Here is a 15,219-nt window from a genome sequence, read left to right as displayed (position 1 = left end):
TAAGAATCTGCTTAAAGAGTAAAACACAACTAGATACTGGTGGTGCATACCTTTAATCCCAGCATGTGGGAGGCAGACCTGAGTTTTAGGCCAGCGTGGTCTACAAAGTGTGTTCTTGTAGTGGCTAATAATTAAGAAAGAGTGCTGTCCCGCCAGGCCTCTGCACCAAGTCCCGGCGGGTCTCCCTCAGGTCAGCTCTTACCACTGAGCCAATCTCTTCCAGCTAACTCTCACAGCATCCCAGCTGTGTTTCCTCTCCTCCATAGTCTCTGTAAATGGCGGAGTCCCACGCTTCTGCCCAGCACCCACTCCTTCCAAGTATCTGGTAAAGCATGACTCTTAAACTTGAATAGTTAACCAAATATATTTATGTGTATAAAACTCCCAATTACATAATGCCAATTTACAATGATAGTCTTATCCCAATATTTCTAACCTCTCCAAAACACCAGAAATACGTCTGAAACCATCTGGATATCGGAGTCTCCCTCTCTTTGCTCACGTGGTTCCCCCAAGCCTCCTTCCCTCTCTCCCTCCCTCTCTCTCCCTCTCCTCACTTCTCCTAGCTCCTCCTCCTCTAATCCCTGGCCTCAAACTCCCTCAATGTGAATGGATAGGAAGTATCTTGCAACAAGTTCTAGGGCAACCATGGATACATGGGAGAAACCTTGTCTCGAGGAAAAAAAAAGAATAAGACACATAAGAGTTTTATGAGTTTAAATACAGTATAGTTATGTAAAGTTAAATTGCACATGATTAGGATTAGATTAAATTCAATTAATTCAAATTTTCAGCCCAGAGCATTACATTCATGCAGTGGTATGAAGGATTTTTTTTTTAATTTTCTTCTGTTTGATAAACTCAAGACCATCTGCTAAAGTTGTTACCTACTGTTTGAATATATGATATCCTAACAGTTTAAGAAAGCCAAAGCTTAGGAAATTTAAATATTTGTGATATATAAAATATATACAAATATATGTGCATATTACTGTTATATGTCTATCTATTTTTAGCCTATCTTAAATTTTAAACTGTACAGGAGGATGTGGCAGCTTTAAGGGTCCGTGGATGAATCAGACAGCTCCTGCAGTGATTCCAACATGTCAATCACGGAATCTTCAGATGGCTCTGATGAAAATAAAGCCTGTGAGGTAACTGCTGGTACACACTTTTGATAGTAGCTTTGATCAGGAACTTCCATCTGCTCTTCTGGGATGTTAACTATGATATGTTGGCCTGAATCAAGAAGCTTTTGTTGTTTTGGGATGTCATGTATGCTATCTTGTCCTCTAACAAGAAGCTTCTGCTGTTCTTCTGGGATGTTATTTAAGATAGCTTCATATATGTTGGCTATAAAGACAGGGCTCTGTGATGTAACTGTGTGTCCAAAACCTTGGTATAGGCCCACTGGGGAGGGTGGCTTTGAAGAGCCAGAAGGTATATCTTGTGAAGAGGAGGAAAGTAGACTTGAATGTTCATTTTGGTCCGGGTCTCCAGGAAAACATTTCTTTTTTGGATAACCTCGCATTGTCCTCCCTTTAAGACAATAGAAACTTATTAACCAAAAGTTATTTTTACCATTTTAAACACGATTCTAAAAATAGCTTCCCATAGCCCCGATCTCCTTGAATTTGAAGAGCCTACATCATAGTACTGCTATAATATGTTCCTATGTCTTAAATAAATACTGAAGGGTCATGGCAGGAGAAATATAATAACCCACATATTGGGGCTGAGGAGACATCTGTGAATTGCTGGCCACACAAACATGAAGCAACTGAGTTTAATCCTACTGACAGATAACAAGCAGGGCATGGTTTTGTGTGTTGCTCACAGTAAGAGAAGGAGGGTCTCTGGGGCTCTCTGGCCAAGCATCCTAGCTGAGATCTGTGAGCTCCAGGAGAGTGAGACTCTGTTCCAAAACCCAATCTGAACAGCTCCTGAGAAACCACACCAGAGGTTCATCTCAGGTACGCGCGCGCACACACGCACACACTCAGCCTGTTACTTACCGACACGCCTCACTTGCTCAGAAATATCATCTCTAATATCAGAAACATCCCACATAGCGAGGAAGGAGTCAAAGCAGGAGCCTTCCTCCGCTTCATGGACATAGGGTTTATAGGAGAAAGTATAGTGATGGGCAAGTGCGGCCAAAAACATCTCAATACATATGATGAAATCCTACAAAACATCAACAAACATCAGGCATCTTTTTGGTTAAATCTAGTTTTCCAAACTAATATCTTTTTAAAAAGTTATTTAGGGTGTCAACATTTTTTTTAAGTTCCAGACTATATTCATTTTCAAAACATTTTTTTCACTTCAAAACATGATAAGCCAAGATTTACATTCTTTTGCATCCCTCAGTCAAGTATTTCTCAATGCTACCCAAGGACTGAAAGGTACCATGCAGATATAAGGGGACAAAGAATAAAATAATTAATAGTCAGTATCTATAGCTCGCTTCTCTAGGGTTCCTGCACTATAGAATTGGCCAACAGTCTCGTCCCACTGTTTTCATGTTGTTCAGGGGCAATACTGCATCAAATGGCTCAACAAACAATACAATTCCCTGAGTTCAGAGATGGTTCTACATACCTGCAGGCCCGTGGCTACAGCTTCTGCACTTTGCCATTCCCAGGTCCGCTTTTCTGAAATAACTCCCACTTTAACCAACAAAGCAATAAGTACTGCTTGCCTATGAGTCAAGGAAATGAGTGTCAGTGCCACATCTGAACCCTGGAATGACTGGTGGTTACAAATCTGCAACAGGGGCATGCTGGGAGATGGGTCAGAGGGTAAAGCGCTGGCAGCAGGAGTCTGAGGACCCGAGTGAGAACCCCAGCCTAGGTAAGGCTGGCCATGGGCAGCACACACTAGTGCTCCTGAGGGGAGCAGGGAGGTGGGAAGAGACTGCAGGGCAGCAAGCCTGAGGTGTGCAGAGGAGCAATTCTAAGACCCTGCCTCAAATGAAGGGCAAGGGCTGAAGCCCTAAGTTGTCCTCTGAGCTCAGCATGCACAGATGGCCTGTACATGCCACCACTCACACAATAAACACAGCATATCATACAACAAAAGATTAGAAAATATGCACCTAGAACCAGTGAAGGCCTCAGAGTACACCCTAGGACTCCATACTAGCCTGCCTTCAGGGCATAGTCCCAAACAAGTTTTGTTTAATATTAAATAGACTCCCTTGCCTTGTGAATTAATTCTACTAGCTTCTTAAGATGAATTTCATTACACATTCTCACAACTTCTTCATTTGATTTAAATATTCTTTTGTTGCTTTGAAGCCATGTACAAATTATTAGATTCTAAATTCTAACAGCTTGTAAGTAATAGTCTGATACTCAAGTGTATTCACATGTATTAATTACTAGGATTTTATCTTTCATTCATTCATCCATCCATTTATTCATTCATATATAGGGCTTTCTATGTAAACACAGTTGCTTTAGAACTTGCCGAGCTGACCAACCTGACCACAAACTCAGAGATCTGGCTGCCTCTACCTCCCAAGTGCTGAGATTAAAGGTGTTTGCACCACCGCCTGGCACAGGACTAGCTTTTAAAAGAGGTAAAGAATGGCATTTTAGGTCACCTCCTGACCTAACACTTGTTTTGTCTGTAGCTTTTCCTGCCTCATACTCACATTATCTTCAAACACTCTTAATCAACAGCTTTATTTACTGGTATTTATAAAATAAAAACATTAATGAGAAAGCAATACTTACCAAAAGGAAACGAAGACCACGAGTTTGACACAGAGAAACTTGCCAACGGGTTTTATAGGCTTAAGCTCTTCCTTCAGGGCCTTGTAAAATAGTAGCAGGCAGTACATGGCAAACTAGAAACAAAAGCAACACTCAACAAACACTGTGCTGGAGGAAGGCAGTCACAGAACTGCTGAACCCAAGCCAGAGCCTGCTCTACAGTAAGGTTCTGGGCAGAATGACTGCAAATTACACAATGGTTTTAGATTAAAACAGGCTTCCATGATTTGCTGCCAATGCATAGAAGTGAAATTTGTCCAGAGAGAGATATGTAACATTTTCCCTGGAACTCAAGGAAAGCAAAAAACAACAACAATGGAACAAAAAAAAAGGCAAACACATCAATTATGCTTTTATGCCCAAACTACCACTGCTTTTATAAGGATTTGGTTAAGTCTCTTGTATAACATTTACACAACACACACACATATACACACAGTTTATTTAATTAAATTAATTAATTAATTAGTTTGGGTGCTTGAGACTATCTCACTATGTAACCTTGGTTGACCTGGAACTCACTTTATAGACCAGGTAGACCTTAAATTCACAGAGATCTCATGCCCCTGTCTCCCGAGGGCTGGAATTAAAGGCATGCACCACCATTGCCCAGATCATGCAGTTTATAAGTCAACACTAAATAAATACAGTTTCAATACAATTCTGACCATCAGATCTGTCTCATACAAACACATTTCCTTGAGAGGAGTACATTAGTCCACATTACCCAAAAGCCTACACTACAGCTGTGGCTCAGTGGCAGAGTGCCCACCCAACATGCAGGAGGCCCTATATTCTAGTTATCGTACTGCTGAAAGAAAACTCATCGGGACTCCAAGAATGAAGCCATTTCGTAGTACCTGTGAACTGCTACCCTCATTCTGGGATCAAACCCAGAGCTGTGTACGCTAGGCAAACACTCCACCAGAGATGTCCCATATGTCCTAAACTAATTTCCAGTATCTGTCATGAATTGGAATCAAAGTTTGTTGCCCAATCTTTTTGACCTGAAAATAGCTGACTTCTGTGTATGTTTCAGAGGGTTTCCTTTTAGTAACTGTCTAAATGCCAACGGGAAGACGAAAGTATGTCCACATAGTTCAGTGTGTTTGTTATAAAGTCCTTTACATCCAAGGCAAAAGTGCTTCTATTTATTTGGAATACATTGCCAGGAAAGGGTCTATGGTCATGAAGATGACCATGAGGAAGGAAGGCCCTGGAGACATGTCCCACTCATCTTCACTATAAACTTCTATTTTTGGTGTTTTGAGACAGGGTTTCTCTGTGCAGCTCTGGCTGTCCCGGAACTCACTCTGCAGACTGGCCTTGAGCTCACAGAAATGTGCCTGCTTCCACCTCCCAAGTGCCAGGACCAAAGGCGTGTGTCACCACGGCCCATCACATTTTTCCATTTTTATTTAAACTCTATCCTATCATATGCCAATTAGACTTTTTCCTCTTACTGAAGAGGTTTCTTTTAGGTTTTATTTAGAAGGCATATTTATTTAATATGTACCTTGAATAAAGGTACACATTAAAGCTTCCTCAGATTCTATGTAAAAATTAAAAGAATATTTCTCTAAAGAAATAGTGCCTGATAATATTTAGAAACTAAAAATACAGAAACTAATTTAATACAATTAAGAATATGATTATTCACTTACCAGTTGTGACAAATTGTTTAATATAACCAGGTATGTCCAAGCGTTGGAGAAACAAAAGTTTCCTTCATCGTATACTCCAAGAATTTCACATATCCTGAAAAGTGGCAAAAATCAGACAACTTTATGACTAACCAAGCAGAGCCATATCTGTGTATCCTTTAGAAACTGAGTTTTTATTTTATGTGTATGAGTATTCTGCCTGCATATATACCTGTGCATGGTGTGCACGCAGTGCCCTGTGGCCTGAAAGAGCATTGAACACTGGATTTAGCAAATAGCTGTGAGCAGTCATGGAAACCAAAGAGCTCTTAACCATGCAAGCCCTCCAGCCCTGAACACATATGTAAGGGATCGCTGCACCACTGCTTAAAATTTACCATCAGTTTATTTTTTTCCCCCAGGTATACATACTCTCTTTTTCTTTTCTTCTTTTTTTTAATTCGATATATTCTTTATTTACATTTCAAGTGATTTCCCCTTTCCTGGATCCCCACTCCCTGAAAGTCCCATAAGCCCTCTTCCTTTCCCCTGTTCCCCAATCCACCCCTTCCCACTTCCCTGTCCTGGTATTCCCCTACACTGCTGCACTGAGCCTTTCCAGAACCAGGGGCCACTCCTTTCTTCTTCTTGGGCACCATTTGATATGTGGATTGTGTCGTGGGTATTCCAAGCTTCTAGGCTAATAGCCATTTATCAGTGAGTGCATACCATGAGTGTTCTTTTGAGACTGGGTTACCTCACTTAGGATGATGGTCTCCAGTTCCATCCACTTGTCTAAGAATTCCATCAGTTTATTTTAGAAAGCCTATGAGTTTAGAAAACCCACAAAGTATAAACTGAGAACCATTAAGCCTGAGAATAGTCATTATCTTCCTAATTCTGGAAAGCATGATTGATAAACATGACTACAGCTCACTCTTTCCTGTAAATTATCTTGGAGGTAAATATTTAAAGGGCCAGATCCCCTTCCCACACGGACATTTTACCACAAGCACTAAGTTATATGCTCGCCCTGTTTCTAAGCAGCAGAGAAATAAATCACTTCCATAAATGATTCTGGTTCAGTAACAGGGTAAAGAGTTCAACTGCTTTCTTCACGTGGCTTTCTTTTATTTTGTGAGTAACACAATACAACATCTAACAGACAAGCACAGAAACTGACTTTCTGGGATTTTTAGGGAACAAATTCCCAGGCGGTTTGATTATACCTCACATTTTGATATCAGTTTTTGTGTCTGTTTAAGATCTGCTTGCCTCTGCCCCCTGAGTGTTGGGATTAAATGTGTGCAACAGTTAAAGAATGTGTTAATAAACTCTTAAATTAACAACACAAAAGATAAATCTGTGTGATAAACCCAACTAAAGGAGGGTTTTTTTTGTTTGTTTGTTTGGTTGGTTGGTTGGTTTGTTTTTATGAAGGGTTTTATACCAGGTCTCAGAGGTGTGAATCGTGTGGTAATTCTTGCACAATTCGCCAGCTTTTATACATGTGGTTTTATAGCAGACCAGACTCTCACTGTTAATCAACACTTTTTCTACTTGTTATTCCCATATAATAGGTTCTTAAAGATCGGACCCAGGCTGGCCTTAAACATCAGCTCTCCTGCCTCTACCTTCAAGTACTACCACTGTTTGCCTTGAACTTGGTTTCTGTGGTGCTGGGGATTAAACCCAGAGCTTTGTGCATACAACACAAACACTTCATTCTATACATTCCTACGCGTGTAGCATGAAGACAAAAATAAAATAAAGGAAAGGCAAGTCACACTTACAGGGCAGTGACGGTGGTGATTGGTCTGACCACGGTGTACTGCAGCACTCCTAGCTTGCACCGAAAGAGCAACATTCTGTAAAGGCAAGAGAACACAGCATCTCAGCTATCCCTTGGCAGCAGAATACCAATCACTTTGACAAATGATATCAACTCTATTGAATTCTGCCAACTCTGCTCTAAAAGACAGGGTATAAATACAGATGGCAACAAGGGAGCATGAAGCCCATTTTGTAATTATTTAATAACTTTATATCTCTGAAAGACTCCACCCTCCCCCAGCTCCACTATAGGGCAACACAGAACAAACTGAAGACATTGGGACCTTGGTCGTTTCCTGTCTCCTACTCCTGCCACAATCACCTCAAATCCCAGCCCAAGTGATCCGAATCTGTGAGTCAAACAAGCCCGATCATCTCAGGATTTTACCAGTGATGGAAAGCTGACTAACAGCTCCAGGAGAAAACCTGAGGCCCAGATGAACTGCTCGCTTGTGCATTCACAACTGGACGGCATCATGCAGTTGTCTTTGCTTGACAGCAGGCATGCCTGCTAGATGCCTTTCTCACCACGATGAGCGCACCCTCAAACTGGGAGCCAACACTAACCCTGTGCCCTGTAAGTGGCTTCTATCAGTTTCTATCACAGCAGTCAGGCGAGGAACTGAAGTTCTTTGTGCAGAACATGCAATCTTAATCTTTTAAGAATTTTGTTTTAAAAACTTTCAGTGGCCCACACTTTTAATCCCGGCACTCAGGAGGTAGAGGCAGGTGGATCTCTGAGAGTTGGAAGCCAGCCTGGTCTACAGAGCGACTCCAGGACAACCAATGTTATACCACCCCAAAAATACAAAAAGAAAAACCAGCTAACCAAAAAAACCCCACTTTTTAAAAAAACATTTTAAAAAATTTATTTTATTTGTATGAGTATATTGTAGCTGTCAGACCCACCAGAAGAGGCCATCAGATCCCATTACAGATGTTTGTGAGCCACCATGTGGTTGCTGGGAATTGAACTCAGGACCTCTGGAAGAGCAGTCAGTGCACTTACTTGCTGAGCCATCAATCCAGCCCCACTTTTTTAAAAAGGCATATTTATGTTACTTTGTGTATGAATGCTCTGCCTGCACTTGTGTATGTCTGTGTGTGCGTTCCACACCTGTGCCTGCTGGAGTCCCAGACACTGGGGTTAGGGACTGCTGGAGTGGCTAAGGGTCACTCCCTGGGGGCTGGGAAGTTAACCTGGCATCTTGCAAGAGCAGCAAGCAGTCGTAACCCAGAGCCACCTCTCCAGCCTTTCAGTAAGTGACACAAGCTTACTCACCTTCCTTTACTGTCACACAGGAAGAGAACACAGCTTTTAATTGCCTTTGTTTCTTGTCATATATTGTCTTCCCAGCTAATCTAGGTCGTTTAACTAGATTATGTACAAGATGTGCAGGTGCCAATTCCCAAGTATAAAGAAGATGATGACTAAGTATCTTCTAAGGTTTTCTTCTGCATACGTTGACAAACATTTCATCGAGTGGGCAATGAAAAAATAAAACCAACTCCCTCCCAACATGTGTATTATAAAATGTATTTTGTTCTCTAACTGTGCCTGTTGCTTTTGCCGCGTTCACAGCACTGTCAAGCAGAGAGCTGACTGATACTTAACAATTCTGCTTCTGTAGAGTCAGCCATACTTACTCTCCCATTGCCCATGGTGGACAGCAGCATAGTGGAGGGAGGTGGTTTTGCTGATCTTTAGCTTCCAGGTGTAGTATCAAGTTTGGGAATTGGATTGTCAGATAGTTGGTAAGGAATATCATGAAGTTATAGATGACATAAGCTTCGTAACACTCCCTCCAGGTGTCCACGTATATTGCAATTTTGGGATATTTCAAAGCCACCCACTGTGGAGAAGCAAAGAGGTTGAAGAAGATCAGTTGCCAGAATAACATTCCCACTCAATTCCACTCAAACTATAACACTGAGGATTAGACAACGCAAGGCTGTCTTCCATCACCAAGCTACAGTTCAGGTCCTGCAAACATGCTTTCAAGTATAATAAAGCACCTTTGATACAGTTAAACAAAAACATAAGCATTTGGGGTGAATAATGAGTGTAAAATGAAAAGTTAGCTGAGTTCTCAGAAATAATTTGAAATTAAGAAGAAGTATGGGGGAGGGAAGAGCACTTATGGGACTTGCGGGGAGTGGGGACCCAGAAAAGGGGAAATCATTTAAAATATAAATAAAAAATATATCAATAAAGAAAAAAATTAAAAAAAAAAAAGAAGAAGTATGACCACAGGAAAAGCCACTGAAGACATTGTTCCTTTTTGGTGTTTTTTTTTGAAACAGGGTCTACATACAATGGCTGTTCTGAAACTCACAATATAGACCAGAGTGGCCTCCAACTCAGAGTTCTACCTGAGTGCTGGGATTGAAGGCATGCACCACGTCATCTGGCTGAAGACATTTCTTTGTGTATCTAATTGCCACAGTAGCTGTACCTGCTATGGAAAGTTGACCCAACCCTTTTTCTTCATCCTCCTCTTCTTTTGGCAGAAATAAAAGTTAGTAACTAAAAAATGTGATTGCAACCAATCAGCATTCTTATCAGAAACTATAAGCATGGGTTCAGCCAACCCCATAGAGACCTGACTGGCCTTGAACTCAAAGAAATCCTCTTACCTATGCGAAGCACCAATATTCTATCAGATGTCATAAGTCACCTAGGGATGACTGTAAGTACAGGAGAGATGGATCTCATTCATATGATGATGATGATGATACCCAATTTATATGAGGGACCTGAGCACCAGCACATTTTGGTGGCTCTGATGTGGAGGAATTCCCTTGTGCCTACCTAGGGCTGAAGGTAATTTACAATACTACAGTCTGTAAAAGATTAAGAGCCACTAATCTGAAAATGTAAGCAACTGAGCATGGAGAACAGCTACACACTAAAAATACTTAAGATATTTGCATTTTTCTTCATAATCATATTTTACCTTTCTTAGTAACATTAAAAAACATGTGAACCTGGCCAGTTATAACGGCGAACACATTTAATCCCAGCACTTAGAGGAGACAGAGGGAGGAGGCTCTCTCTGAGTTCTGTGTTAACCTGGTCTACATACTGAGTTCCAAAACAGCCAGAACTACATAGTGAGGCCCTGCCTCAAAAAAATACAAAACAGCCAGGTTTTAGTTGAGTACACCTTTAATCCCAGCACTCAGGTAGAGGCAGGTGGATCTCAAAGCCAGCCTGGTTTACAGAGTAAGTTACAGAACACTGTTTTGAAAAGAACAAAAGAAAACAAAACAAAAACAAACAAACAAACAAAAAAAGTTAACTAAAATAGTGAAAAAAATTCACTGTTAATCTCTCTTTGCCAATATTGTGTGCTTACTACCTCATTCAGCATTCTCTAGAAGGCATACTTCAATGTCATAAAATTCTTAATGAAATATAATAAAATATACGTACACTATCCAGACTGTATATTGGGACCATCCAAAGGATTCTATGGAAAGTAAAATATAAAAAAAATTTAATGTTTGTTTAAGAATTAAGTCAGTCAATACCAGTATTCTATTACTGTCTTAGCAATAGCTTAGGAATTGACCTTATGATCGGTTTTTGAAGTTCAGGTTGAGTGTAATGCACCAGATGTTGAAGGATCCCACACATGGACACGGGAATGGTCAACAGCAGGAATATCCCAGCAATAAACCAAGCCTTTTTGTGTATGCCAACCTGAAAAACAAAAACAAAAAAAATCAAACCCATGTTTGTTTAAATTTTGATATTAAAATTATAAAGATCAATATTTGTATTTCTTAAATTTTCATTTGATTAGTAATACTCTTTGGTTATTTCCCAAATGATTAGTAACAATTTAAAAAAGAAAAGATTTACTTTTTAAACAATTATATGTATCTGTGCATGTGAGAGCGTGGGCATCTGCTGAAGTGAGAAGTGGGAGGGTCCTGGACTCCTTGGAGGCTGAGGCAGACTGAGCTCTGTGCTCTGCTCCACGACAGCCAGAGCTGCACACTGAGCCCCTGTCTCACCAAAGAGCCCTCAACAAGCACATCACTCCAAGATCTTTGCCCATTCCTAGTGTGTTATTTACTGTCTATATTGACTCTTGCCTGCTGTTTATATGTGAGGGGCTTGAGTGTTGACCAGGCACAAAGCCCAAGTGTCCCCAGAGTGCCGTGAGGAAGAAAGTTTCACGTCTCTCCTACAGGCATGAGCTTTTAGCACAGTGTCACTCTGGGGACTTGCCTCTGCCTCAGTGTCCTCATCAATATAAAAGGACACTTTTCTATATTCTAAGAGGATTAAATTACTTAATAGTTACATGAAAAATTAAAGCTATCTTGGGGATAAGCTCTAGTTAATGCCTCTAACCTTAAAAATAAACCACACAACTCAAAGCTTTCCTCACCCCTGGCCCTCTCTACCTATATCCTCTCATTTCTCAGTCTCCTTCAGAGTCAAAAATCTTCCAAATTCATTTATTCTCTGATTCTATGTTTCTAGCACACATTCCTACTTAAACAATTCTGTTCTGGCTTAGGCCCTTCCAGCTGCAGTGAAATCACTACGCTCCCCCATGGCCTTCCTACTTGTGAGGAGCAACAGATAGGGTGGCAAGTGTGGACACTTCAAATGTTCCCCCTGAAACCCTCCCCACCCGGTGTTTAGTTCATTGACCCTCTGTGTAAATTCCTGTGAAATATTGGTGCCAGGTCCTTGCTGTTCCTTCTGTCCTTAAACTCAAGTGTTCTTTGAACTGTGGACACTGTGTAAGGTCTGACCACTAGTAACTAGGCTGGGCTCTCCTCATTCATATGTTGAAACTAAACCCCTAATGCAAGTGGCCATACTTGGAGATAAGGCTGACAGGAAGGGACATAGGTAAGATGAGGTCATAGTCTCAGGGAAAATGATCTCAAAAAGAGGTGTTTCAGCCCTGTGGGGATCCAGCAAGAACACGGCCATCTGCAACCTGAGGACATTCCTCAGACTGAAACCCCACCCAGCCCCATGATATTTGATTCCAAAATAGTTTTCTGACTGTAAAAACATGAATTCCTGTTGAAGCACTGTTTATGATTGATATAACACACACACACACACACACACACACACACACACACGTTAAACGTGTGCTTTTCTGTGTGTGAGGGCTGGTATGCAGGTGTGGAAGTCAGAGGATACCACTGGGGAGGTCAGCTCTCTCCTTCCACCTTGAAGCGGGGTCTCTTGCTTCTACTAGCTGGCTGGCGAGCTTGAAGGCAGGTCTGTTTCCATCTTCCATAGACACCCCTCGCATGGCTTACAGAGATGGATCAGGTGATCAGGCTTGCCTGAGCCTTTTCCTGGTGAGCCACCTCCACAGGCCAGGCTATGTGATTTCTTATGGCAGACAGAGCAGACTAAAAGGATCCCACCATCCATCTGTACTGTAAGCCATTCTGCAGCCTGCATTTGCATATCGAAGGGCATTATCTGACATGCTCATCTGCATGGCCTCCATTAAACATCCATATCAGCAAGTGAGGGGCCTGCGCTGTTGGCAGCTCACACTGCACATTAGAAATGGTCTTAGAGGTTTGTGGTACTTTAAGACTACTTGTGATGCTCACAACTAAGAGAAGTCGTAGATAGAATGACATGCATTTCATTTACTGTTCTATACTATATTCCAAGGGATACTAAGTGAGGAAATTATATTTAAATTAAGATTGCTAGACCTAAATTTGGATGGACAAATTTCAAATAGCATAAAACATAACAAATGAAAATACTTAATGTCATATTATAATACCCTTAAATATCTATATAGACTATAAACAAAAATTTAGTGAACAAAAAGATCCTACAAATATATTTAGACACACTAATTAAAATATTTTCCATAATCAAGGGGGCATCTATTTGGTCTGCTAGAACTCTTCCAAAATAACTGTTTCTCAATAAAAGTATTTTCTGGTTATTATGAATTGTTAATTTTAAGTTTCCACTTTACAGATATATTATAGATATCGGTTAGGTATCCAGCTTGTACACTTGACATCAACAAGGTGGGCCAGAGAGACGCCTCAGCAGGTAAGGTGCTTGTCTCCAACACTGAGGGCCTCAGCTCAATCCTCTGCACTCATTATGATGAAAGGGCAGAACTGACTCCCCAAGCTGTGCACGTTCAGACCTCCACAACTGGACCATCCCAGGTAGACACCAACAAATACTACTTTTTAAAAAATATAATACTACATTTTTATATATAGAGAGAAGTACACATAGACAGTTGTAAAATTTTTGCTTTAAGGAGTAAATTCCGGCCTGGGAATGAAGCTCAGTTGGTAGAATGCTTGCCTCAAATAAACAGAGCCCTGGGTTCAATCCCTGCGTTGAATAAACAGAATGATGGATACACCTGTAATCGGAGCACTGCGAAGGTGGACACAGAAGCATCACTCTAGGCTATAAAGCGAATTCCAGAACAGCCTGGTCTACATGAGACTTTATCTCATTAAAGAAAGAAAACATGTCACTTCAAATGTAAAGTTAATTAGCAAAGTCAATTTTTTTGTTTGTTTGTTTTTCCGAGATAGGGTTTCTCTATATAGCCCTGGAGGTCCTGGAACTCACTCTGAAGGCCAGGCTGGCCTTGAACTCAGAAATCCGCCTGCCTCTACCTCCCTAGAGCTGGGATTAAAGGCGTGTGTCACCACTACCCGGCTAGCAAAGTCAATTTAACAAGAATCCTTTGTTTCCAGGAAGCCGGCTAAAAGCTTGTAAAATCCAGAATATAGTTTGCAAGGTAGTTTGGTCTGGTCAAGCCCGATATTTGCACAGCAGATCTGATTTCAAGAACAAAGTTCTTTCTGGGGCTGATGGATATTGGGTAAGCAGCCCACCATCGTAAGCAGGTGCATTAACTATTTTTTTCTCTACCCGGACCTACCTCCAGTTGTAGCAGCTAAATAAAGCCAGACAGGTTGGTTTAATGTCCAAAGACGAAATGTTTTTCAGGCCTCAAGCATTAGAAGGCAGACAAAAAACTCTGTCAACCGGCTAAGAAAGGGTGGCGGTGCAGGACCCTCTTACCTTCGGTTTTTGAAATTGCCAAATACAAATAGGAACAGCTACCAGAAGAGCAGCTACATAAAGGAGTACCAGCAGGGGTCGGATCCATCTCCTCCAGTTATTTCTATTAAAGGCCCAAGGCATTTTTAACAGTTGTTTAAACTGCCGAGTTTACGAACTAAATCAAGACTTTGGCAAGTTCTCTTTTTCGGTTGTCTTCTCCACGGGCGCCCAATAGGGGAAGATTTAGCGGCCGCTGGCGGCGCGATCTCGGGTTGTTCTGTGCTTGCGGCTGCTGCAGCGGTGGCCGTTCGGGATGCTCGCAGGTGCAGGCTGCATCCTTGCCAGCCAACCCGCATGCACCCGGTGCCACCGCGGCGTCGCCGCCGCCTCAACTGGAAGTTGCCCAGAATCTCGGCTGCATCATGACCCCGAGGACAGTCGGGGTAACCGGGGGATTCTGGGCACTTGGGGTCTGACCTGCAACTGGTACCCTACCGGCCCTCTCTCTGCTTCCTGCTCTGGCAGGCTAGTCTCCGCCCCCGGAAGTCCCGCCCCAAAACTTCCTCTCTCACTTGGTCGGAACTTTCCGGGTAGAGGAACTCATCTTCAGATGTCAGGTCCACTTCCTTTTCCGTTCAGAGGCTAACAGCCAATGATTTGCGCTGAGTTTCAAGTTGAACTAACCTTGTCCGGCAACGCAAAGCATTATGATTGGTCAGCTATGGAGGCGGGCAAAACATTGTGATTGGTGAGCTACGGAGGAGGGCGTAACTGTAACCTAGGTTACCTGAAGGGCGTGGCGAGGGCTGCAGAGGAGGGTATAGAAGGATTTCTGGTATCTCTAATTTACCTCCTCTTAGTGGTGCCCTAAGAGCGCTCCTGAAGTTGTAGGAACTGGGGACGTTTC

At 41.9% G+C, this 15,219-nt stretch overlaps 1 protein-coding gene across 1 annotated transcript; it reads right to left on the bottom strand.

Moving 5' to 3' along the window:
• Window positions 1-350: 350 nt before the first annotated feature.
• On the bottom strand, window positions 351-14,865 carry Tmem184c (transmembrane protein 184C). Its single transcript, XM_052166668.1, has 10 exons — window positions 14,331-14,865; window positions 10,834-10,964; window positions 10,695-10,731; window positions 8,906-9,111; window positions 7,219-7,293; window positions 5,447-5,540; window positions 3,744-3,856; window positions 2,605-2,704; window positions 2,016-2,187; window positions 351-1,539 (listed from the first exon to the last, which is right to left on the bottom strand). The coding sequence occupies exons 1-10, from the start codon at window positions 14,451-14,453 to the stop codon at window positions 1,058-1,060; spliced, it is 1,533 nt and encodes a 510-aa protein (XP_052022628.1). The 5' UTR covers window positions 14,454-14,865; the 3' UTR covers window positions 351-1,057.
• Between the last annotated feature and the right edge of the window lie 354 nt (window positions 14,866-15,219).

The sequence above is a fragment of the Apodemus sylvaticus genome, chromosome 21 (assembly GCF_947179515.1).
Source record: "Apodemus sylvaticus chromosome 21, mApoSyl1.1, whole genome shotgun sequence".
Lineage (NCBI taxonomy): Eukaryota > Metazoa > Chordata > Mammalia > Rodentia > Muridae > Apodemus > Apodemus sylvaticus.
The sequence above is the reverse complement of the archived record's forward strand: the minus strand, read 5'-3'. Positions and strand labels throughout refer to the sequence as shown.